The sequence below is a fragment of the Hemibagrus wyckioides genome, linkage group LG01 (genome assembly GCF_019097595.1).
Source record: "Hemibagrus wyckioides isolate EC202008001 linkage group LG01, SWU_Hwy_1.0, whole genome shotgun sequence".
NCBI classification, from domain to species: Eukaryota; Metazoa; Chordata; class Actinopteri; order Siluriformes; family Bagridae; genus Hemibagrus; species Hemibagrus wyckioides.
The window spans coordinates 7,860,375-7,887,043 of NC_080710.1; the positions used below are offsets into that span (position 1 = coordinate 7,860,375).

At 39.4% G+C, this 26,669-nt stretch overlaps 2 protein-coding genes across 2 annotated transcripts; both read right to left on the bottom strand.

Annotated features, from left to right (window-relative positions):
* Positions 1-93: 93 nt before the first annotated feature.
* Positions 94-9,174, bottom strand: si:dkey-79d12.4 (uncharacterized). The gene is made up of 3 exons (XM_058378362.1): positions 8,768-9,174; positions 5,005-5,103; positions 94-4,889 (listed from the first exon to the last, which is right to left on the bottom strand). Exons 2-3 carry the CDS (start codon positions 5,086-5,088, stop codon positions 2,010-2,012), a joined length of 2,964 nt encoding a protein of 987 aa, XP_058234345.1. The 5' UTR covers positions 5,089-5,103; positions 8,768-9,174; the 3' UTR covers positions 94-2,009.
* A 1,310-nt stretch (positions 9,175-10,484) lies between these two features.
* smg9 (SMG9 nonsense mediated mRNA decay factor) lies at positions 10,485-19,834 on the bottom strand. Its single transcript, XM_058402033.1, has 14 exons — positions 19,412-19,834; positions 19,174-19,319; positions 19,007-19,081; positions 17,922-18,147; positions 17,728-17,825; positions 17,417-17,529; positions 16,454-16,565; positions 14,877-14,972; positions 14,472-14,557; positions 14,051-14,157; positions 12,929-13,036; positions 12,482-12,607; positions 11,892-12,036; positions 10,485-11,302 (listed from the first exon to the last, which is right to left on the bottom strand). Exons 2-14 carry the CDS (start codon positions 19,315-19,317, stop codon positions 11,224-11,226), a joined length of 1,515 nt encoding a protein of 504 aa, XP_058258016.1. The 5' UTR covers positions 19,318-19,319; positions 19,412-19,834; the 3' UTR covers positions 10,485-11,223.
* Between the last annotated feature and the right edge of the window lie 6,835 nt (positions 19,835-26,669).

Sequence of the window (26,669 nt, forward strand, 5' to 3'; positions counted from 1 at the left end):
AACTGTAATGCAACTTTTAACAAATAAATAGTCTTACTATTAAAGAATGCTATAATCTTGTCCGAGGCATAATTTGAGCTTGAAAATTGGGGCAGCTTTTGCGTACCTGTAGAAATAGTTTTAACGTGGCTGTGTGCGATTTTTCCAGTCATTAATACCGACTCTTCCTACACGTTTGTTCGCTGGATCAGTTCAGCACATCACAACAGTTCAGAGAAAGTAAGCTCTATTGAAGTTCTCATTGTCCTGTACTCCATCTGCATTTACATACAACCAATTAAATTAACACCAGAGCTAATGAAGTGACTGTAGAGCACTTTTTAGCAACAATTTACATTAAGGATTACTTCCTTTGTAGCATTATTTAACACATTGGTTGCTTCAGCATTAATATACCATTATACCAAGTAGCACTAGCAAAGTAAGTCATGTTCGATTTAATTGTATTTAATAAGCCAAATAAATAACACCAGCTTTAAAAGGTTCATACCATAATAATACTATAAGTAAGCCCACAATGATTAGGTTTTTTTTTATGCCGAAGTTCAGATCAGAGATCCATATTTATAATTATATAATTATCTAGCACCATTTTATATGGCCTTTTTATGGATTTAATCCTTGACTGAATAAACATTTGTGAGTGTATCTTGTTAACGTTTAAGCAAAAGTCAATATAGGTGTTACTTTGTTGTTTTCACTGAAGGTGAAGTTTGGTAAAGGGAAACAAGTGCCATGAATAGTGTTAGTTAATGGAGCTTTAATGTAAAGTATTTTTAATTTTTCTTCAGTTGCTTAAACAGACATCATACCCCATCAAACGCACAACCAAACAAAAACAACAAATGGTCATTCCTATTCAAGATGCATCGGTTTACACATCACATCATAATATAACAATGTCATTCTGTTTTACTTTATTTTTTACACAAAGCGTGTACCTGATCTGAGCTGTTACTGATATGCTGATGTTACTGATCACATGAACAAGGATACTTTATCATATATCCAAGTACAGTAAATGATTTAGCTAGCAAAAAATGAAAAATGAAAAAAAAAAACCTTTATTTTGTACATTTTAGCTGTCAAAGAAAATAATTCCCCAAAAAGCCAGAGTTGGGTAGAGTGTTACATGTCATGAAACACAAAGAAAGTGCAGTAATAGTTTCAACGTCGCAAACGCAAATGAACAGCGATACATCAGTAAGTGCTGTTATAATGAATAACGGCACTCTCAGTACTCCACTTGTCCAGTCAGATTAGTAGACTGAAACTAACAGTTGTTTAATAAGAATTAATATAGTGTAGGGTGTTTTAAAAGTGTAGTAAACATTTCTCAATTCCTCTTTAAGCAACTGAGGGGAAAAACTGCAGTCCCACCATGAAATGACTTCACGCAGTCTCAAGGACGCTGCTGTAACGGAAAAAACTCTTTATTACTAAAACCTGTTTTCAAGTTTATTAAAACTGAGGTAGTGTTCTCCACAGGAGAAGATGACTCTCTGATCTTTTCTTGGAAGTAGCACCCTCTGGTGGGCAAATAAAAATAAGCTTCTAGATTCGCTAGTGCGCTAGAAACACACTCAGGTTGATTAGTTACTGCTTATTGTCTTTCTAAAGATGTACTGGAGAACTCTGTTGCAGGATTCTACATACAACCTTTAATGGTTCCTTTAGAGGCACAAGCCCAAATATCTTGAATAAGGATTCAAGATGTTTTCCTGAAAGTGTAGTCGAGTGGTCATTTAGCAATGACGGACTACATACTGGGGTAATGGACACCTCTGAAAAAACGTTCTCTCTGGGGAAAATACAGATGGTTTTATATAAAAACGGTCTGTAGTAATGAGTGTATATTAACCAGATTCACCACACTAACTCATATGATTATCCAGTTCAACACCACAGATATATTGATGCCCAGTTGTCCATGTAGTAGTATTTTACAGCAGAAAAAAATAACCCCTCTAGTAATCTTTCACTGACAGCAATCCATTTCACTTTGAAACTTAGTCAATTTTAACAGTAATATACTGTAAGCCTTTTAAGCGTGGTTTGCGGGCTTTGGAGTTTTTTAACAAATGCCATAATAAGGCAGCAGGTCTTGTAAAGGAATGGCCGCAGTAGCACTGAAACATGTTCCTGCACTCTTTACTTGCTCGTTTTTTCCGATTTGATTGTGCGATCCTGAATAGGGGTCTATGGCAAGCCAGCTGCCTCGTACCACAGAACATCTGGCCACAGGCAGCGCAGACATAGCGCGTGGCCTCGGCATGCTGAACCTGATGCCGCAGCAGGTGCATGCGCTGATGGAAGGTTCTGCCACACTGGCATCTGTGAAGCCGTGGCCCACAGTGCTGGTAGCGGTGGCGTACACCCAGTGAGAACTGGCGTGACACAGCACCACACTGGCGGCACGGGAACACAGCCTTGGAACGCCAACTCTGGCGCATGCGCTTCTGCAAGGCCAGCTCCTTGCTCTGGTTCACATACATGGCCACTATTTTTAAAGGCCCTGTGGATGAAGGAAGGATCTGGATAGATGGAGAATAACTACCAATATCCAGGAAGGGAACACTGGATTTAAGGAGTTGGTCTGTTTGAGATGGGATAGACACTGAGCTAGAGACTTGATGGAGAAAAGGATGAGGTAAATGGACTCCAGATGTTGGTTGCTGCTGAGGCAGGACAATTGTCGTCAAATCAGAATTCCTTGCCGGAGTGTGAGGCACCAATTTAGTCTGCAATGGAGTTAAATCCTGAATCTGTCCACTTTTTGTCTGAGCAACTGTAGAAATGGGTGTCAGCTGTCCCTGGCTCTGGAGTGAAAGAAGAATTTGGGTAGTAGTAGCAGTAGTATTAGAAAACGTTTGAGTCACCTCTTTGGCCTGTACCAGACTTAAAACCTGCACCTGTCCAATTTGTTTATCAGTGCCTGTAGAAATGGGAATCATCACTTGTCCTTGGTCTCCATTTGAGATGCAACATGTCACCTTGTTTTTCTGGGAACAACTTGTTGACCCGGTGGCTATGACTTGAACTGGGGCCTTTTGTGTGGCAGAGGTGGATGGACTGCTGGGCAATGAATGTGCTGTGGAATTCAAAACAGTTCCGTGATTCTGATGTTTATTAATAGTGTTGACTCTATGACAGCTGAGGGGTTGCTCTGAAGACTCCGCATTAACAGGTGAGGGCACAACGTTCACAATCTTGAGCAGTAGCTCTTTCGATCTGTCTGAGATATTGGATGGGGTTAATGATTTTCCACTGAACCCCTTGGATTTGCTACAAACATGTTGTATGAAAGTTTTCTGGTTAGGAAATAGTTGCAGGCAATTCACACACACATATTTGGCTAAAGGATGCTTCTCTGCTTGATGAGTCAGTAGCATCTGTTCAGTGCCGAACAGAATTCCACACAGAGAACATATAAAAGCTTGTGTGCATGTGCACCGTGCCATAGAATCTACATTGTTGGGAACTTTGCTAAAGCCACAGCATGCACAAGTCTGTAGGTCTTTATATAAACTGGCTGCAGGATTTGAATTCTTAGAGCTTACAGACCTGTGTGGATTCTGGTCAGTGTTTTTATCATTTTGTTCCTGACAAGCACTCCAACTTTTGCTTTTACAGTCCTTGTCATCATCAGTGCCTGTGGATGTGCAAGATACTGTATCTGAGCACCAATCATCCTGAGATGTATAAACCAAGTCATCTATGATTAAATTGTCACTGTCCTCATGGTCATGTCTCTGAATGCATTCTCCTGTTCCTGCATCCTCCTGAACAGGTTCAATTTCACAAAGGTTTTCCTCCACCTTCATTTTGTACTCCGGCTGTGACGATTCCAACATAGCTATGCTAGAGCACTGGGTGGTTTCTTGATCAGTCATAGTGACATTATTTCCATGATTCTGGTTGCTCAGGATATTTTCTTCGCTTGGGACCTGTTTAGAGAGAACAGTGTGATTGGTAAGGCTTTGTCTGGAGAAGTAAGTGTGATCACTGGACTCATTCTTCTGTTCTTGCTCCTGGTCACTTTCAGTACTTTCTGTGTCCTGTTTAGTGCCTGCTTTATTATCAAACACATGTGTGTTTTCAGCACTGGAGTTTATTACATTGTTTGTAGTTTTGCAAAGGGAACTGCACGCTTTAGGAACAGTGGATTTATCTGCAAGGCTTTTAAAGGAAAAGTAAGTATGATCATATATGGCTTTGCATGTAGTCTGATCATCCTCTGGGGTCCCCTGCTGGTCACTTTCAGTATATGTGTCTTTAGGGGATATTTCAGGGTCTGATTTATTAATATAAACAAGCACATTATCATTGCTGGTATACAGAACAACATTTTTTTTATTTTCTCTGATAGAACTGCATGCTTGTGTGGAGAAATAATTATGATCCTGCAAGCTTCTGTTGACCATCTTATTATCCTCTGGAGTCTCTGCAATGGTTTCTTCCATTTCCTCCATCTTTCCAACAACAATCTCCTCCTCTTCCTCCTTCACATAGGCTATTTCAACCTCCTCATTCTCAATTTTGACCTCCTCCACCTCCTCATCAAGTAGTGTCATTTTTGGGGTCACTAGAGTCTTGTCGGCTTCCACAGTCCGCTGCTTTGGTAAATGTTGCCCCATGTTGCAGCTTTTACAGAATATATGGTATTTGGCATGAGCATTTTTCAAGTGCAAGGCCAGCGAGTTTATGTGGGAGAATTTCATCGGGCACAAGCGACAAAAAACCTCATCCGTGTGCTTAATAAACTGCTCAGTCAGATGGTCCAAAAAAGTAAAGTGTCCGCCACACAAACCACACACAGCATCACTGAATCCTCTCGATAAAACCTCCTCCACTCTAGAGGCCTCCAGCTTTGGTACATGCCAGGGGCACTAAAACAAAAATAATCAAAACAAATCAATTAAAATTATAAAAAGGACGCATGTCCTTTTAATCATTTTATAACTATGTAAATGCAGATTGTTCCCACTTTAACCAGCAACTTACTTCAATCCGATCTTTAACTGTGTTTTCATCTCGCACTTGTTCAGCACTGACTGCATGCGCCATCTCGTTACAGGTGATCTCCATGGCAACAGCACCCCACTGTGGAAACAAGAGCGTTTGGGAAGTTACTTAATTGTCCTAGCACGCACCAAAAAATATGTTCATACATAGATACGTACAAAAGAAAAAACATCATTTTAATCATTGGTTGAATGTAATCATTCCGTAGGTCAGTGACCCCAACTTCCTCAGCTGGGATATGCGAAGGAAAGAATTCCACTGTGCTGTAATGTATTTGTGGTGATAATAATAAAGGCTTCTTTCTAACCAACATGTCAAGGATTATGTCATTACCACAGTTTTGCTTTGAAAAAGCTGTATATTGGGAGCCTGTAAAACTTCTCTATTGCTTTAAAAATGGTTAGACTGTATTCACCACACTGCATACAATTTCTCGTCGCTACGTTTTTTATCAGCTCCTGCCATGATAGGATGTGTGCAAGTACAGATCGTTCAGTTGAACCCAAGCGACATGCTAATTCTGGTAAGTACTGCGGGAGCACTGGTCCGTCAGTTAATTCAATCCGTTTTGATCAAATAATGATCAGTTCCTTATTAAGTTTTTTTGTTTACACTGCTATATCCAAACACACATGTATTCTAAATAAAATTGAAAAATAATGCAACTGGATGATCTCTTTCATGCATAACACATTTTAATGAATTCTTTAACACACCAGTGTTGGAAAGTCAAAGTTTCAAGAGACATCATGCATATATAAAAACTTTAAAAAAATAAATTATTAGTCCTACATGTCACTTTTTTTGTTAATTTCTTTAATCACCTTTGCATTCTCAGGCATTAACTATGCATACCTCATGCATACCTAAATATAGATTTTACACATATACTTGAGATTATACATATACTTGAGATTTTTATATTATATATATATATATATATATATATATATATATATATATATATATATATATATATATATATATATATATATATATATATATATATATATATATATATATATATATACACACACACACTACTGCTCAAACGTTTGGGATCACTTGCAAATTTCTTTTTCTTTGTTTTCCAAAGAAATACACATTTTCATGCAATTCACAATTTTATCCATTTCACATACAATTAAAGTTAGTCAGATGATTTTTAAAGAATGATCTACATTTTGCATAGAGGCCTATTATTAGTATGACTGCTAGTTCAAGTTAATCGTTTTATACGGCTAATTGATTATGAGAAAACCCTTTTGCAATTGTGTTGCACAGCTGAGAACCGTTGTACTAACGGAGCAAACAAGGGAGCATGGCATTCTTTAGGTTTAAAGAATTTTAGTATCTGAACATCAGCAGTTGTTTGTTTGTTTACAGGTTCAAAATGAGAACTTTCATTAGAGACCCGTCAGTCTATTGTTGTCCTTAGAAAGAAAGGCTACTGAATGCGAGAAATTGCGAGGAAACTTAAAATTTCTTATCTTTAGATCTGTACCCTATTGAGCTGTTGTGGGAGCAGCTTGATGCGGTATTTGGTAAGGAGGAAGACTCCATCAAGCCAGTCCGTCTTGTGGGAGATGCTCCAGGAAGCATGGGGTGAAATCTCATCAGATTATCTTGAAAAACTGACAGCTAGAATGCCTAAGGTCTGCCAGGCTGTAATTGCTGCAAAAGGTGTTTTTTTTTTTTTTTTTCAATGAAGAAAACATTCATCATTTCCATCAAAATTATTTCTTCTTACTCTGACAATGTCAGCATCTCCTGTTCTTTTGCTAGACTAATTTCATGTGTTTCCTTCCTTTCCTTGGTCAATATTTTGTGTGGCTACCATTATTTTCCAGCACTGCCTTAACACTCTTGGACATGGAGTTCACCAGAGCTTCACAGGTTGCCACTGGAGTCCTCTTCCACTCCTCCATGATGAAATCCCAGAGCTGGTGGATGTTAGAGACCTTGCGCTCCCCCACCTTAGGGTTTAGGTCTGGAGACATGCTTGGCCAGTCCATCACCTTTACCCTCAGCTTCTTTAGCAAGGCAGTGGTCATCTTGGAGGTGTGTTTGGGGTCGTTATTATGTTGGAATACTACCCTGCGGCCCAGTCTCCGAAGGGAGGGGATTGTGCTCTACTTCAGTATGTCACAGTACATGTTGGCATTCATGGTTCCCTCAATGAGCTGTAGCTCCCCAGTGCCAGCAGCACTCATGCAGGCCCAGACCATGACACTCCCACCACCATGCTTGACTGTAGGCAAGGCACACTTGTCTTTGTACTCTTCACCTGGTTGCTGCCACACACGCTTGACACCATCTGAACCAAATAAGTGTATCTTGGTCTTATCAGACCACAGGACATGGTTCCAGTAATCCATGTCCTTAGTCTGCTTATCTTCAGCAAACTGTATGCAGACTTTCTTGTGCATCATCTTTAGTAGAGGATTCCTTCTGGGACGAATGCCATGCAGACCAACTTGATGCAGTGTGCGGAGTATGGTCTGAGCACTGACAGGCTGACCCCCCACCCCTTCAACCTCTGCAGCAATGCTGGCAGCACTCATACGTCTATTTCCCAAAGACAACCTCCAGATATGACGCTGAGCACGTGCACTCAACTTCTTTGGTGGACCATGGCGAGGCCTGTTCTGAGTGGAACCTATCCTGTAAAACTGCTGTATGGTCTTGCCCACCGTGCTGCAGCTCAGTTTCAGGGTCTTGGCAATCTTCTTATAGCCTAGGCCATCTTTATGTAGAGCAACAATTCTTTTTTTTCAGATCCTCAGAGAGTTCTTTGCCATGAGGTGCCATGTTGAACTTCCAGTGACCAGTATGAGAGCGTGTGAGAGCAATAACACCAAATTTAACACACCTGCTCCCCATTCACACATGAGACCTTGTAACACTAACGAGTCACATGACACTGGGGAGGGTAAATGGCTAATTGGGTCCAATTTGGACATTTCCACTTAGGGGTGTACTCACTTTTGTTGTTAACGGTTTAGACATTAATGGCTGTGTGTTGAGTTATTTTGAGGGGACAGTAAATTTACACTGTTATACAGGCTGTACACTCACTACTTTACATTGGAGCAGAGTGTCATTTCTTCAGTGTTGTCACATGAAAAGATATAATAAAATATTTACAAAAATGTGAGGGATGTACTCACTTTTGTGAGATACTGTGTATATATAGATATCTATATATATATATTCTTTTCAATATCTTTTCTCAATAATAGAAGAATATGACTTAAATCAGAAGCCCTAGCTCTTAAAATGTGTTCCTATTTTAATTTATTCTCATTTACATTTTAATATTTATTTTATATTTTTATTTTATTTCATTCTCCCTCTATTGTACTGTAGCCATGCTGTTTGTACAGAATAAATTGTTAATAAATAAATAAAAAACTTTTTCCCAGCAGATATATCCTACTGTAGGTATAAATGAATGGCTGCTGCTGCGCTCGAAAATGACGTCACCCGTTTGTCTCGGGGATTTGTGCTTCAACCAATTGTAGGTGTTTCCCCGCCCACGAAAGCGTAGCCCCGCCCACACTCTGTCCTGTAGCGGTGTCTTCCTTCTCCGCCAGTTTCTAGTGCCCATGCTCTTAAATACAAGGACAGAGCGCTCCCGAATTTAGATAAGCCGCTTAGTATATATTAGTATTTAACTAGCTAAAACACAATATCTATGTTATGTGGGGGGGGGGGATAAATAAATAAATAAAATACGTACATGGTGTGGATTTGTAGTCAGCTTCAGTAAAGTTGGAATGAATCCATCCTTTAATGATCACTTTTCAATTCCTGGAAGCTGCTGAGAAAGTGATCCGAGCTGAGATGTGCCGAGATGTTCACACACCTCATTTATGTCTGCTATTCTCAGGGGGGAAAAATAAACTGCGTCCACCTGGGTCTAATATTTGGGTATATTTTTGGCAGGATCTGTAAAGAGCCACTTTCTTGCCGACATCCAACAACGTCAGTTTTTTTGCTGCCCACACTGAGAAAGATGACTTTAATAATATTCTTTTGTATAAGTATATATATAAAAAAGAATGTATAGTTATTAAAAAATGAAATTAAAGTTGCACAAAAATCTTGAAACTGGTGTCATGGTCAAACATCAATCCGTCCCTGTTTCCTTCGTAGTCTGATTACGTTTATGGACCCGGAAATACGTCACAAAATAAGGCTTGCTAAAGGATAGACTGAATTATCGATAGTACACGACCGCGCACGCGCGCTCTCTCTCTCTCACACACACACACACACACACACACACACACACACACACACACAGATGGTTGCGTCATCAGATACACCTTCTGCACCTTGCATCTTTACTGATTATTACACACCCATCACTTTGTACATACAAATTTACTGACTATTGCTTATGATCAGGGGCCACCAGTGACCATTTATTATTTGGGTGTCATTTGTGGGCCATTTCCATCACAGCAGTGACCCTGAAGACACTAACGGCATCTCAACGGATGCTCTACAGCTATGAATGCTTCAAGCACTGCATTTTTTAAAGTTTTTCTGTTGTCTGAATTTGGATACACTCACTGGCTGCTCATACAGACACCGGTCAAGAGCTTCAGTTAATGTTCACTTCAAACATCAATAAGGAAAATAAATTATCTCGGTGGCTGTGGGATGGAAGCTGGTGCCAAACAGACTGCTGTGAGTATTTCAGAAACTGTTGATCTCTGGGGATTTCAGGCACAACAATCTCTAGGGCTTGCAAAGAATGGTCACAGAAATCTTTGCTGGTGGCAAAGCCTTGTTGATGAGAGATCAGAGGAAAATGGCCAGAATTGTTTTGAGATGAAAAGGTTACAGTTACTCAAATAACTACAACTGTGGTAAGGATGAAAGCATCTCATGTGAGGACACATTGAACCTTTTTGTGGACGTGTTACAACAGCAGAAGACATCACAGGATGCCCTCGAGTCTGAGGCTACCATGGGCACATGCTCACCTAAACTGAAGAGCTAAAGATTGAAAAAAACATTGGCTGGTGTAATGAATCATGATTTTAGCTGCAACATGCAGATGGTAAGATCAGAATTTGGCATCATCAGCATAAATCCATGGACTCAACCTCACTTATTTCAATAGTTGATGCTGGTGGAGAAGTAATTTAGTTTTGGGGACGTTTCCATGGCACACACTGGACCCCATAATACACATCAAGGCAGCCTATTTAAGTATTTGTTACTGATCACATGTATCTCATTATGGACACAACTTACCCATCATTCCTTTGGCTACATCTAGCATAATAATGCAGTTAAAATGATAAGACACTGTAAATTGAATACATATATTAATGTCCCTGTTGGACTGTTTCTGAATACAGCAGTGACATTAAAGTGTTCAATACCTTCAGCATTGTTGATGCAGTAGGAACACTTATACCACAATCATCCTGATCATTGCATTTGTTCAACTTTTGTGATGTTTTATTAAACATACATTCTTTGTTCCATACAAACTAATTGTACAACCTACATTTTAAATTTGTTCATTTGCAGCGAATAAATAGGTGACATAGCACAGCGAGTAGCCCTATACCTCACAGCTCCAGGGGCTGGTAGTCTGATCCTGAGCTCGAGTTACTGTCTGTCTGGTGTTTCTGGACATATTCTCGCTTGTTCTTGTGTCTGTATAGGTTTTTTCAAGGTTCTCCCATTTCCTCCCATGATGCCAAGTAGGCGGATCGACCAAGATAAAATGCAGTATAGTGTGTGTAAGGTGTCCAGTCCACCCATCCAGGGTGGGGAACCACCATGACCTGGATCAGGTTAGAGCAGTTCATGTAAGTGAGGGCATGAGAGAAAATTAAGAGGAAGGGAGAAAAAAAACATTTGTGCTTTTCAGAGCTCATCTCTGTGCCCTGAACCTCTGATGTAGACTGCAACTGATGGATCAAATCCTACACAGAAGATCCCTTGCAAGAAGATCCAAAATTCTTATTGTTGATCCCTATTTATGCTACAGCAGAGTGTGTCTGAACATCAAGTGTTCCAGTGAAGTCAGCCCTGTTCTAGTTGCTCATGGAGGACATAACCTCAGACCCACTGTCTATCAAGAGATAACAGTGTTGACAAGTTTAAGTGCATGTGAAACTGAGGGACTTTCTTCACAGCTGCCATTTCCAGATGTGTGTCCTGTCTGGTTTAGGAGAGTAAGCGGCTGTATTCGGATAGTGCTGAGGATTTCTTTACCCCATCCCAAATTCTGGCAGCATAGTGGAACCTGTGCAGGAATAAACAATCCACATACATTAACATACACATAGACCACTACATCAGAAGCTATTAAACCACAGAGAATGATAATAATTATAATGATATTAGAGATAAAGACAGACTGCAGCAACATTAAGTGACAACTACATGTTCTATTAGTACTTATGGGGTCACAGGTATTTGTACAAATCTATGAAATAGTGTATTATTTAGATTTTCATTTCATTTTGAATATTCTCAAAAACTGTCTCAGTTATTAGCTAAAAAAAAAGAATAACAAAATGACAGCTGCTGGTAGAAATTGTAAATTGCCTGTCTGTCTGCCTGCCTGCCTGCCTGCCTGTCTGTCAGCCTGCCTGTCTGTCTGTCAGCCTGTCTGCCTGCCCGACCGACCTCTGGACCCTCATATAGTTATTTACACAACTAGAAACTTCAGCAACATTAAAATAATGAGGAAAATATTGAGCCTTAATAATAAAGTTACATTCATGACTACATTTAAGTTTAACAATACCAGCAGATCTTTACTTATCTGCATAAATCATGTCATGACAGAAATGTTTATGTATGTTCATTGTTTGATTCTCTCGACTCACCAGTTTTTCTCAGTGAGGATGGTGTGGGAGAGTTGATTGCGTGGCATGGCCAGGACTTGGCTACGCAGTTTGGACACCAGCGAGGAAAAGCTTGGGTGGCCTTTGTAGCCAGGCAGCAGAGAGAAAAGAGGAGCAGATCCAGATCCTGGTATTCAAACACAACACACACATCAGCTAAAGGGTTTTAACACTGTGCTGGCCATATTCAGAAACCAAGGCTAGAAACAATCAATAGAGGAGATCAAAAGACAGGTTTTAGTACTGTGAAAATCCTTATAAGAAACATTTACATTTAACAGCCACCTTTATCTACAGCAACTTACATTTATCTCATTAAGAAACACAAGTGGCTGAGGGTTAAGGGCCTTGCTCAGGGGTGGTGCTGTGATTCAAACTCACACCCTTCTGATCATTAGTCCAACACATTAACCACTGAGCTACCACTGCTAATATGACAACACAGACAATCTGTTCACTCATATTACTGCCAAATATTCACCCATGCTCTACAGTACATTCATAAAGGCACTTTCCAAAATAATGAATTAACACAATTAAAAAATAAATAAATAAAATAAATTTCTTCAGACCTGCTCTTGTCAAAACTTCATCTCCATCATTCTCCAAAATTGGCAAAAGGAAGAGATTGACTTCATTTTCAAGGTAGTCCCGACCCAGACCAGGGAAAATATTACAGTCCAACATGGACAGCATGCCTAAGTAGCAATATCACAACATCGTAGTCAGTGAGCAAAGCATCAAATAATAATAATAATAAGAAGAAGAATAATAATAAGAATAATAATAATTAAATTAAATTAAATATTTCAGTGGTCCAAGATACAATTGCACATCATTTACATGTAAAATGAAACCTTAATAAAATTTCTGGAATGTAAAAGTGAATGATAACAGAAAATGCTAACTAAAAATGCTAGGTTGAATATAATGGTTTGCTGAATTCAAGCTCTGTGAAGCCCACATTATCTTCTGTACAGTCTCAATGTAAGAAGTACTAGGAAGCTTTCTGTACGAACCTTTATATTTCAGGTGGGAGTGAGCCATCAGTTTGTCCACAACCATGTGCATATCTTTCAGGTTTCGGGGACAAAAATCCTCCCTTCTTGCTTTGTTCTGCAAGAAAACTACAAAACACAGTCACAACAAATGTGCAGCTTGTCTTTACCAACTGATGCCAATATGTAAGTCTGAAATATCTGCATCTGCATGCTGCTCATTAGAACTTAACTGGAATTTATTACATCTCTTCTTCAGCACTCTCCAGGAGAAAAATATTACGTCATTTATTTATTTAGAAACCTAGGCTTAATATTCTGGCAGTCACAGTCAGCATTATTGGCTTTTATTGGCTTTTCTTTTACTAGGCGGATTAATCAAAATAAAGTGGAGCTTTAAAGAAGCTAGCCAGATTTGAATAAACTTTTACAAGTAACGGAATGAGAGGACACCGAATACCGAGCAATGTATTTCTGACTTTTTGTCAATGGCAGAAACATAGCATGCTATGTTAAAAACATTCTTACAAAGGATAGCGACTACGGCCGAGTCTCTTCCTACACAGGAATTTATATACACATTTGGGACTGTATTAATGTGCTTAACTAGCCAACTAGCTTGCAATACTTTATTAGCTACCTTTTTTAATCTATCTTCCCTTCACGGGTCGCCACAGCAAATCAGCTCTCTCCACCCATCTTCTGTATCCTCAACACTTGCACCTACTAGCTTCATATCCTCATTCATTACATCCATATACATCCTCTGTGGTCTTTCTCTTTGCCTCCTGCCTGGCAGCTCCATGTCCAACATTCTCCTACCAATATACTCACTTTGCTACCTTTTTAAATATCTGCTCAAAAAATAAAAATTGGACTCACTTGCTCGATGGACTCGCTAATAAATGTGCGATTCCCTTGAGCTATTATAGTATATAGTCAGTTTTATCCGACCAAAGCCTAATTTTATTGGTTGACAAAATGTGTTGCATTCAATTTTAACATGCCTGTAAAATGCTCTTTTTTTGTGAAAGCAGGATATGTGCATCCACACATTTTTTGCATGAGTAAAGGAAATCTCTTAGATCATGCACTCGAATGAAATGGCAGTAAAGTAAGAACAAAGAGCTAATGGAGGCTTACTGAGGTGAGGATAGTACTCTGAGCCGTCATCTGGTCCTGATGAACCAACGCTGTCGTGGCTGGCAGATGGAGTCGAAGGCTTCAGCATCTCAGCGGTTTGTAGAAACCTGATTAGCAACAGAAAACTATTCAAAACCAAATGTATTGTTTATGCTATCCGTTCTCTACATAATATACAGCGATAACTGATCGTCAACAGGCTTCCACTGAAAATAACTGGGATTTTTTTTGGCCACAGGTTTATATTTATGTCAAGTGTGTCCGTATAAAGGGCCTGATTAAATGCCCCTGTTTTTAAAGAATAGCAGATCTCAATCATTAGAAATAATCATTTGAGTTAGATAATAGATTAAGTATTTTTAATGGCATAACTGAAGCATTATACCATGTACACAAGCATTACAGCATGAAAATAGCTTGCCTGTAGAGGTTGATGTCTGTGAACCAGTCCTGAACTGCGATTACAACATGGCACACAGTGAAGAGAAAAGCAGCTATCTGGAGAGACTGAAGATATACCAGGACAGAGTGAGTTAAGAAGCATACATGTGACACTGATCATACATTAATACAGCTGCTTTTGTATACAGCTTAAGGTTTTTGCAAAACCTGAAGCAAATACAACTTAGAAATAAGAAATAAATGAGGTGGCATTTTTTAAAATGACAGAAATAAGAAGGCTATTTTATCTTATACTAAGGCTTTCACAGAAATTAATCACACACTCGGACATGAACAAAAGTTTAAGTGTTCAGTTTTAGTACATTTATTTTTTTCGTGCACCTTTTCTTTATTACTTATGAATGACTAGCTATTACAGACTGACCTGCATCTCCACATACGTGTGTGGCAGGTTATACTCAGGCGGCAGCTTGCGGTCATTATTGATGAGATGATCTAAGATCGAAGGACTCAAAATTGGCTGAAAAAGAACATAGAGCAAGAAATTTCAACAACACAAGCCCCAAATAAAAAAGCACACATCTACTCGCTGGCCACTTTAATACAAACACCTGCACTTTTATGCAGTCAGCCAGTCATAGCAACAGAGCAGTGCCTACACACAAGCTGTTAAATGGTAAAGAGCTTTAAATAATGTTAACATAAAACATCAGAATGGGGAAAAAAAGAATATTTGTATCATTGACTTTGACATGGCATGGACATCGGGTTCCATTCTGTCAACCAAGAAAAGGAAGCCGAGGCTTGCGGCTACAGTGGGAGGCTCTTGTCCTGCATCTGCATGATTTTCATGCATTGCATTGCTGCATCATGATTGGCTGATAAATAGTAACTTAAGATTAAACTTTATCTTTTTTTCTATGTTTCTATACTTCTGTAAAGCTGCTTTGAGACAATGTCCATTGTTAAAAGCGCTATACAAATAAATTGAATTGAACTGACTGATTAAGTGCATGAATAATCAGGTGCACAGGGGTTCCTATTAAAATCCCTGGTGGTCCAGGGGCAGGATCCGTGCTCTCCAAACCAAAACCCAGGTTCGATTCCCAGGCAGGGAACTAACCCCTCAGTGGCTGGGTTAACACTCAGTACCAATCCCAAGCTCTGATAAAATGAGAGAGTTGCATCAAGAAGGGCATCCAGGGTAAAACCTGTGCCAAATCGGCGACCCCAAACAGAAAGCGGCCGAATGATCCTATTAAAGTGACCACGGAGTGTAGCTCTGGCTTACTTACTGTTTAAAGCAGTATGTGTATAAATTATACAAAATGTTCATTCTGGTCATCTTGATCTCATCAGAGAGGCTTCATCATTTCTTAGGACAAAATGAAGCTATTATGCCACATGCTATAAAACTGGTAGTATTTAATCAACGTGATAAATATGACAGCTGATAAATGTATAATGTAGGACATTTCACTACGCTCTTACACCTGATTCAACTAATCAGCAGCCTTTCCTGGGTTGACCTGGGTGTATTTAGAGCAGAAAACATTAAAATAAGGTTCTCCTGGACGAGGGTATGGCAAAGTGGGTTTCAAATGTTACATGGAAAAGGCTGGTAGGGTGCAGGCTTTCATTCCAATCAAGCAGGAGTCACGCCTGATTCCACCTGATTAATCTTGGCTTTCAAACTCCTATAAGGTGTGACCTCTGCGTGACTGGAATGTGAACCTGTGCTCACATTGACCAGATAAGATTGGACACCTCTGATATGAACAAAAAATGATAAATCCTCTCCAATGTGTAGTAAGAATTACTCCTGATAGGACTGATTCTAATAGGATTTCCATCTCATTATGACATTAACCAATCAGTAAGGAGAGGGAGAGAGAGAGGGAGAGAGGAAGAGAGGAAGAGAGGAAGAGAGAGAGAGAGAGAGAGAGAGAAAGTTAAATTCCAGTATCACTAGTAGAAAAAGTCAAGAATCCTGGATTGAACCTGTGTGTCCAGGAAGATCACTCTCTCTTGTGTAATATAGAAGTCGATTCCAGTGGTCTGGTTGCCCCCTCTCTCCTTGATCTCCTGCGTCTGGGCCTTGAACACGTACGCCCTGCACAGCACAAGGCACCAAATACACAGTGAGGAACTGTATTTTCAACATGAGCAGGATTAACTGTAAATAATTAGATTAGTGTTAGACTAGAACAAATGAAACGAATTTCATAAAAAGAAACTGAAAGAGGAAAAAAAAAAATATATATATATATATTTATATTTATATATATATATATATATATATATTTATATATTTATTTTATTTTATTTATATATACATACAGTGATGTTGCTACATCGAAGAACAGCACAGATGAGGTAACGAGTTGTTGGGACATATGGGATATTGTGATACTGGGTATTCCTACACTGCACACATTAGATTTGGTCAGGTTCGGTTGAAAGCATAGCTACTACTGACTATTTGGGTTAATATTAACTATTCGGTTAATCTGTTTAGTTACTGATAGCTACCTGGTGACTACTTCTATTTAATTATAATTAGGGATTTTAAGGATAAAGCAAAGTTTGATGAACTGCACTTAAAAATTTAGTTGACTGCATTACAAAAGTGAACAACTTTCAACCTTTCACCAGGCTAATTTAAATATAATTATTAGTTAAATGTGTTTTGGTTCCTTCAAAATATGTACTGACAGAGGATACTCGAATTATAAACAGGCTGAATGTATAACTCATGTGCAACACACTGCCATGATTATTTTCTGGAAAAAAAGCAGCAGGTCTATGTAGCTGGCTATACCAAAATATGTGTGTTAGTTTTGGGGAAAAAAATCATTTAAGGCATGATTGTTAGAACATTAAATGATCCAGGAAATTCCTAAGATTTTGAGACCCTTATTACATCACTGCATCTAATAACCTTTCTATTTGTGTACCATTTACCTTTGGTCTTCTTCAGGCATGTTGGCTGAGAGGAGAGACATGATGGTGGACTTTCCCATCCCCTGGAGCCCAATAACTCCCACAACCAGCATGTCAGTCTGGTCTCGTAGATACTAAGAAACAGAGAGACACAGAGAAACACAGCTAGCAATTAAGCGTTGATATATGTTTGTTTGAAAATTAAAGTCTACTATAATAATATACTAATAAATAATCCAACTGACCTTCTTAAACATAATTAAAACACCTCAGACCTTATTAAAAACAAAACCTCACAAGCGTCAGCAATACAGAGTTAAATGGACCCTTACCTCCATAGCACTGTCGCACCAACTCATCTGGTCATCCACTAGTTTAATGCTGTGCTTCATTCTCTCAGGGGGGAGGAGCTTCGTCTGACCAATCACAGCTGCCCGTGGAAATATTAAGAACAGCATTTGAAATTAAACATGTAGGAAAGCAGAAAAATGTACTGACACAGTAAATCCATCTGAGAGCAACTCACGATCAACAGCACAAGTGGATGCAGCCGAAGCCATTCCTCTATTCTGGATCTGATACACAGGCTGTGTGGGGCGCTGACCCTCCCTCTCCAGCTTTGCTGCTCCTGAGCCAGACATTGGAGGAGCAGCATCTGGTGTGGTGCCCGGTTTGCCTCCTTCATCTCTGGCTTTTATCAGCATAATCGGCTTCTCTAATGGGGCACCGCTGACAGCAGCACTCGTCTTTGCCTGAGAGAGCACATGATCATTATCACAAAGAGAACTATCAGCATGAGGAAGATCAATGTCACTAAAACACCCAGATTAAAGTATTGAGAGAAAATATTAAGGAATATTCAATTCAATTTATTTTACATTGTCTCAAAGCAGCTTTACAAAAGAAGAGAAACGGAGAAAGTATTAAATTATTAAAACTATTTTATCCCTATTTTTATCCCTAATGAGCAAGCCTGTGGCAACGGTGGCAAGGAAAAACTCCCTGTGATTATTTGAGGAAGAAACCTTGAGAGGAACCAGGCTCAGAAGGGAACCCATCCTCATTTGGGTGACACTAAACAGTAAATAATGTAACTGTAACTACATAATATCCTTTCCATAACAGCAACCAAGGGCTTATGAGGAACTATTAGGTCACTATTCAAGTTATAACAAGAAATATTACAAGCAGTATTCATAGTGAACGTGTTATATCATGTCACATGATATTTTGGGCATCACCACCATATCCAAAGAATTAAGTTTGTATTTTGTTTTCTAATGAATTAAAATCTGGGTCCATGGTTTGAGCCTGTGCTCAGGACACAGTCTGTGTGACACACAGAACATCTCCTTTGCTCATGTGGGTTTCTTCCACCTTTCAAAAACACGTCTGAATGTGGACTGGCCATTCCACACTCCCGCTGTGTGTGTGTGTGTGTACACCGGTACCCAGTGTTCCCAGGATGTGTTTCCACTATGACCCTGAACAGGATAATGCTTACTGTAATGAACACCAACACATGCATAGGAAACAATTTCAAGTCTAACAAACTGCTGCCCAAAAAGAACCGAGGTAGTGATGTCATTTCCAGGTTTCCTCCAGACTCACCCTTTCTCCAGGTGGTTTGGCCAGAATGATGGGAGTTTTCTGAAGAAGTGGACCAGATGGCTCCTCGCTTCCATCCTAAAAACATCGAGCAAAAAACCCCAAACTTACTGATTTCATCTAATGCTCTGATGTAATGACTGAGTCACCAAAATAAATAATAAACCTACTCTCCGCTCCCGCGGGCCGTAGTCTCGATCACGACTCGGTCCGGAGAGATTCTGTCCAGGAGGTCCAGGCTCCCTGTCCCTCCGTCTGCGTCTCCTCCGTCCCTGTCCGTACATCCCGGGCTGGCTGTGTCCAGACTCCGACATGACTGTCAGAAATGTAACGAAATGGGCCAGTCACACCTGGACTAACATACAATTGACTTAAAAACGTCATTCATATGACAGGACAGTCACTTACTTGATAGGCAGAAGTCTAAATGTCTTCCTGCTCTGTTCAGGTAGCCTAGGTAGGCTGTGTAAGGTTATTTACTCAGTGGTCTATATCTCCACTGTGCAGATCACTGATGCTAAAAACTGTCACAATTCAGTTCAGCCATTTTAATATATACTTAAAGCATATTTAAATATGAATGACTTTTTAAAGCACAACCTTTGGGCTGTAGATTAGCACCCTGATCTAGCCTATGTGTGCTACGTTTTCCTGATCCGGGCAAAACACGAAGGACCAAAATAAAGAGATGGTCGTTAGGGAACATCGGCTGGGTGTTTTAAGTTCCGGAGGAAGAATTTGGTTCTGACAAGATCACGATTATTTGAACTAAACATGCTGGTGTGTGGATTAGCTAAATTATTTTTTGGTGTGTGTGTGTGTGTATGCGTGGGTTTGTTTGGTGCGAGTCTGCAGAGTGAATACATGAATGAATCCCGACTCATTTGACTCTGAGTCAAATGAGTCAAATGATTCAGAGTCACTCCCGATTCTTTCAGCTCCCAAACGGACAACGTTTGCTTGATTGTTTACCAATGATTGAGATTTTACTCTGCCTTCTAATACACGAAACGTTATTATTTTTCATTGCATGTGATAAAATCTGTATAGTAATTGTGAAATGAGCAAGGCACTGTAAATGTGCACTGACCAACACAGTAGCGGTCATTCATTAAGTCTATGAATGATGAGCTTCTATAATAGTGCTTGAGTTGCACATGCATGCTAAAAAATCATACAATGAAAAGGCAGTTTCGTGGAATTTAAAAGAACAATCTTATAGCATACAGTGTCCTTAAAATCAATCAGATCAGTTTGAACTTACACTATATGGCCAAAAGTCTGTGGACACCTGACCATTACACACCTGTGTTGTTCTTCCCTTTACAGTTATATAGATGCATATGCCTTTGTCTGCTGTAGCATTACAAATATCATTCACTGAAATTAAGGGGGATAAACCACTTACAGCATGGCAATGTCCCTGTGCACAAAGTGAGCTCCATGTTAGACAAGGTTTGCCAAGATTGGGGTTGAAAATCTCCAGTGTCTGACAGAGCGCCTTGACCTCAGCCCCGCTGGACACATGTGGGAGACTACACCCAAAGCCTCACTAATGCTCTTGTCCTGGCCAAATTACCATAGCCATGCTCTAAAAATCTAGTAGAAAGCCTTCCCAGAAGAGTGGAGCTGGTCAAGTTTTACTTTTTTTTGTTGTTGTTTTGTTTTTTACTATACAAAGTTTATTTGCAAGGGTATGTATTACTTGTAATATGTAACAAACCAACGTGTGGACATTCTCACATAAACTGGACAGTGTGCACATTACCTTATTATCTCTTATACCTTTACATTTATAGATATGTTTTGTTATATTTTGTACACTTAAATTCTAGTATTTAGTATATATATATATATATATACATATATATATATATTTAAACTTTCCAAACTTTTGACTGGTGGTGTGTATATATATATATATATATATATATATATATATATATATATAGTATATATATATATACACTACCAGTCAAAAGTTTGGAAAGTTTCTTTCCTGATGTTTATTTCTTTCTATGCTGAAGGCGGCTGAAATACACAATAATCTCGTTTGAACAGTTGATATTGAGATATGTCTGCTACTGATGCTTTGTAAAGCCTTCATAACGGCTCTAATCTGAGGTGCTGTTAATTGGTGATTTTTGAGGCTGGTAACTCTAAATGAACTTCTCTGCAGGTAAATTTTGGTCTTGCTTTACTGGGATGGTCTTCATGTGAGCCAGTTTCATCATGGTGCTTGATGGGTTTTGCAAATGCACTTGACAATACTGTTCTTGCAAGAATTATTCCAGAACACCTGACCTTCGTGTCTTAAAATAACAACTGACTGTTTTTTGTTGTCATTACATATGGATTACTTAAGTCCATGTGTGTTATTTCATAGTTTTGAAATCTCCAGTATTGTTCTAGAATGTAGAAAATAAATCCCTAAACAAAAAACATTGAATTAAAAGCTGTGTCCAAACTTTTGACTGGTAGTATATATACACTGAACAAAATTATAAACGCAACACTTTTGTTTTTGCCCCCATTTTTCAAGAGCTGAACTCAAAGATCTAAGACTTTTTCAATGTACCCAAAAGGCCTATTTCTCTCAAATATTGTTCACAAATCTGTCTAAATCTGTGTTAGTGAGCACTTCTCCTTATAATTCATCCACCTCACGGGTGTGGCATTTCAGGATGCTGATTAGACAGCATGATTATTGAACAGGTGAACCTTAGGCTGGCCACAATAAAAGGCCACTCTAAAATGTGCAGTTTTATCACACAGCACAATGCCACAGATGTTGCAAGTTTTGAGGGAGCGTGCAATTGGCATGATGGCTGCAGGAATGTCCACCAGAGCTGTTGCCCGTGAATTGAATGTTCATTTCTCTACCATAAGCCGTCTCCAAAGGCGTTTCAGAGAATTTGGCAGTACATCCAACCGGCCTCACAACCACAGACCACGTGTAACCACACCAGCCCAGGACCTCCACATCCAGCATCTTCACCTCCAAGATCGTCTGAGACCAGCCACCTGGACAGCTGCTGCAACAATTGGTTTGCATAACCAAAGAATTTCTGCACAAACTCTCAGAAACTGTCTCAGGGAAGCTCATTTGCATGCTCGTCATCCTCATCGGGGTCTCGACCTGACTGCAGTTCATCGTCGTAACCGACTTGAGTGGGCAAATGCTCACATTTGATGGCATCTGGCACTTTGGAGAGGTGTTCTCTTCACGGATGAATCCCGGTTTTCACTGTACAGGGCAGATGGCAGACAGCGTGTACTGTATGGCATCATGTGGGTGAGCGGTTTGCTGATGTCAACGTTGTGGATCGAGTGGCCCATGGTGGCGGTGGGGTTATGGTATGGGCAGGCGTATGTTATGGACAACGAACACAGGTGCATTTTATTGATGGCATTTTGAATACACAGAGATTCCGTGACGAGATCCTGAGGCCCATTGTTGTGCCATTCATCCACAACCATCACCTCATGTTGCAGCATGATAATGCACGGCTCCATGTTGCAAGGATCTGCACACAATCCCTGGAAGCTGAAAACATCCCAGTTCTTGCATGGCCAGCATACTCACCGGACATGTCACCCATTGAGCATGTTTGGGATGCTCTGGATTGGCGTATACGACAGCGTATTCCAGTTCCTGCCAATATCCAGCAACTTCGCACAGCCATTGAAGAGGAGTGGACCAACACTCCACAGGCCACAATCAGGACCCCCCCAATACAGTAAAACTGCACATTTTAGAGTGGCCTTTTATTGTGGCCAGCCTAAGGCACACCTGTGCAATAATCATGCTTTATTAATCAGCATCTTGAAATGCCACACCTGTGAGGTGGATGAATTATCTCGGCAAAGGAGAAGTGCTCACTAACACAGATTTAGACAGATTTGTGAACAATATTTGAGAGAAATACGCCTTTTATGTACATAGAAAAAGTCTTAGATCTTTGAGTTCAGTTTTGCGTTTATAATTTTGTTCAGTGTATATATATATATATATATATATATATATATATATATTATGTTTCCTTGTGGATACTGCTGGAAGTTGTAAATTGGGATGAATAAAGTATTAGGATGAATTGGAAATTGGGATGAATAAAGTATTAGACAATATTAGGCAGGTGGTCATAATGTTATGCCTGATCTGTGTATGTTTATATTTCTATGTTTATCTATCTATAGCAACTCTTTATTTGTCACATATACATTTTCATATACTTCTCATATACCACCCTTGGGGGTTGGGGTCAGAGATGATAACAGTGCCCCTGGAGCAGGTGGGGATGAGGGCCTTGCTCAAGGACCCAATAGGTGCAGCTTGGCAGTGTTTGGGCTGGAACCGAGATCTTTCAGTCAACAACCTGGAGTCTTTACCACTTGAGCTATCACCACCCCCATGCTAGAGCATTACACATACTATCATCTATTAATGTCTACAAAGCGAAGTAGATAGAATCTGTTTTTGTCTTTTGTGCTCCATTCTTTTTCTTTGTAGTATTTTATATTGTCTGGTTATTTTTTAGTCTCAGTAAATAGGAAGATGAAAAATATTAAGTGAAGAATATGAAGCATAGGAGGGTTTATTGTTATCGTCTTTATAAGGGTTGTGTCGTCTTCTACAGGTGTCTATTACAGAGCATTGGCTTCATTACATTTACACTCATGAAGAAAGTCAGCTCCTATTCCCATCTCACTGCAGTCCAAGACGAAATCAAGATGACTCACTCGGCCCTTCTCATCCTCGTGAGTCAACAGACAACTTGTCTGCAAGGTATTAGAAGCACATTTTTTAATGCAGTAGTCATATTCAAACAGTCACAATAGTAACAAAGGCCATAATGTTAGTGGGGTTTTTTTTTTTATAAATAAAATGCCATAGAAAAAAATCAAATCATTTTGTTATTTTTTTTAAAAAGGAATTCTAATCTGTACCAGGATTTTTGTTTAGCTTTACATAAATAGTTTTGGAAATAAATTAGAAAAATTACATTGACAGTGTTGTAATATAAGTGAGATATATTTTTCTAAAACATTGGTCTATTGTCAGGGATTTATTTCAGCTTTTTCCCTTACCTTAATTGTACTTAGTGTACAATTGTGCAGCTCATGCAGTTATCTAATCAGCCAATCAGGTGGCAGCAGAGCAATGCATAAAATATTATAGATTCAGTTTAAGATAATATTTAAAAAATCAGGTTAGATAATATTCATATCAAGCTTCAAAAAAAAAGTGTGATCAGGTGGGCTGCTTTGAGTATTTCAGAATCTCCTGGGATTTTCACACACAACAGTCTCTAGTGTTTACACAGTGGTGCAAACAACATCCTGTGTGAGGAGGATCTGCAGGCTCAAACATCTTGATGATGAGAGAAAACTGAGAAGAATGGAAAGGTCTGAGCTGATAATAAGTCTATAGTAACTCAAATAATCACTCTTTACAAGCATGGTGAGCAGAAAAGTATCGCAGGACCTTGAGGTGGATGAGCTTACAACAGAGGCTGACCACATCACAACGTACAGGACTTAAAGGATCTGTGCTAATGTCTTGGTGCCACAGAACCTTGACCTCAACATTTACAGCATTCAGCAGACACCCTTATCCAGAGTAGCTTACATTTTTATACAACTGAGAAATTGGGGGTTAAGAGCCCTGCTCAGGGGCCCAGTAGTTGCAGCTTGGTGGACCCGGGACTCAAGCTCAAAACCTTCTGATCACTAGGCCAATGCCTTAACCACTAATCTACCACATCCACCTCAATGAACACCTTTGGGATGAAGTAAAGCACAAACTGCACACCAGAGTACCTGACCTTGTGATTATTACGGTGGCTAAATGAGCACAAACGTCCACAGCTATGCTTCAGAATCTCATGGAAAGCCTTCATGGTCCAGTTCTGATGCTCATGCGCTTTCAGCAATGGACTTGGGGTCAGCATGGGCACTCTGATTCTGTAGTCTGCGGCTACACAACGAGCTGTAATGCACTGTTTTCTAACACATTATCTATCATAGCCAGCGTTAAATTTTTCAGCACCTTTCTGGGGGATCGGACTAGATGGGCTAGCCTTTGTTCCCAATGCACATCAGTAAGCCTTGGATATCCGTAACCCTGTCACTGGTTGACCTTTCTTGGATCACTTTTGTTAGGTGCTAACCACTGCATACTGGGAACACCTCACAAGACATGCTGTTTTAGAGATGTGCTCTGACTTAATTGGACAATTTGGCTCTTATCAAAGTCGCTCATATCATTTTTTTCTGCTTCCAACACATCAACTTTGATAACTGACTGTATCACTTGCTGCCTGAGAGATCCCACCCCTTGACCGGTGCCAATATAACCAGATAATTGATGAATTTCACTTCATTAGTATAAAGAAAATATTTGTGCTAATTTCTATAATAAAAAAATGTTTTGAAGCACTTTTTAAAGAGAGGATTTTTCATGTGGAAGATGAGGCGTATTAGAAAAATACTCTGGCAGGTTCCCAGTCCAAAGAACTCATCCTATAATACATGCATATATAAGGTACTGAAGGTCATTATGAAGCTGTATGCTGATACCACGATAAAACTGCCAGACATCATACTGGGCTGTATGGAGATATTACACAATTCGTCATACTGTTTCACCTCTATTCTATATCAGACTTCCTTCACTATTAAACCGAAAGCCCCGAGGTTCTCCTTTTTTTTTTTTCTTTCTTCCTAAAAGACAAAACACAACAGAGTAACAATGGAGATCTTTTCAGAACAGGACAGATTCATGTTCACAAATTGGGCTAGAGTTACTGGATTTGCGGTGTATTTTCAGATGCTTGGGCACAGAGCTTTGCTGGTTTCTCTCAGCTTAATAAAATGATTTAAAATGACCTATATTTACATTAAAAAATAGATATCTATTGATAAATAGAATTAACGGTCACAAAGTTATCACAAAATCAATCACAAACTATTACAAGCTGAAAGTCTCATCTAAAGTCAATTCTGTATTTTACCTGTTTGGAAATGATTTAAATTAAACTTGGATATCATGTTTATAAACTATTTCCTTAACTTTCCTTCAAAATTGTCACCAATTGACAACAGGGCACAGGATTTATAGATTTTTTTTTACCCATCCCAGATTGGAATTTAATGTTCTTTTTAAGATTGTAATTTAAATGAGTCTGAATGTTGGAGGGTTACACTTTCTTCTAATATTTGTCCATGACTTTTTCTTTCACCTTCTGCATCCCAGTCATTTTTTTACTTGGGAATGCATTCAACATTTGATCCGAAAGGCTGCTTTAGCTGAAACCGCAGAAACCTGCATTCTTCAGGCGAACCTGTATCGCCATAGCGACACGAGCAAAAACCCGAACCCTCGGCTACATTCTGAACCTCCGCCGGTGCTGTATAATGAATAAGAGGCGTGGTGTCACTTGTGACATCATTGGATTGAAGATGATGTACAGACGTTTAACAGCAATAATGAAAAAAGGCAAACATATTAAAATGTTAAATTATTACTGTTTATTACACTTAGATGAAATTACATTACCCCCCCCTCCCCTCCCAAATAACATTTATGCTTGGTGTTTCATGTGAAAATAGCAAAGACATGAAAACAAAAATGCTAGCCGGCCCAACAGTAACACCCCCACCC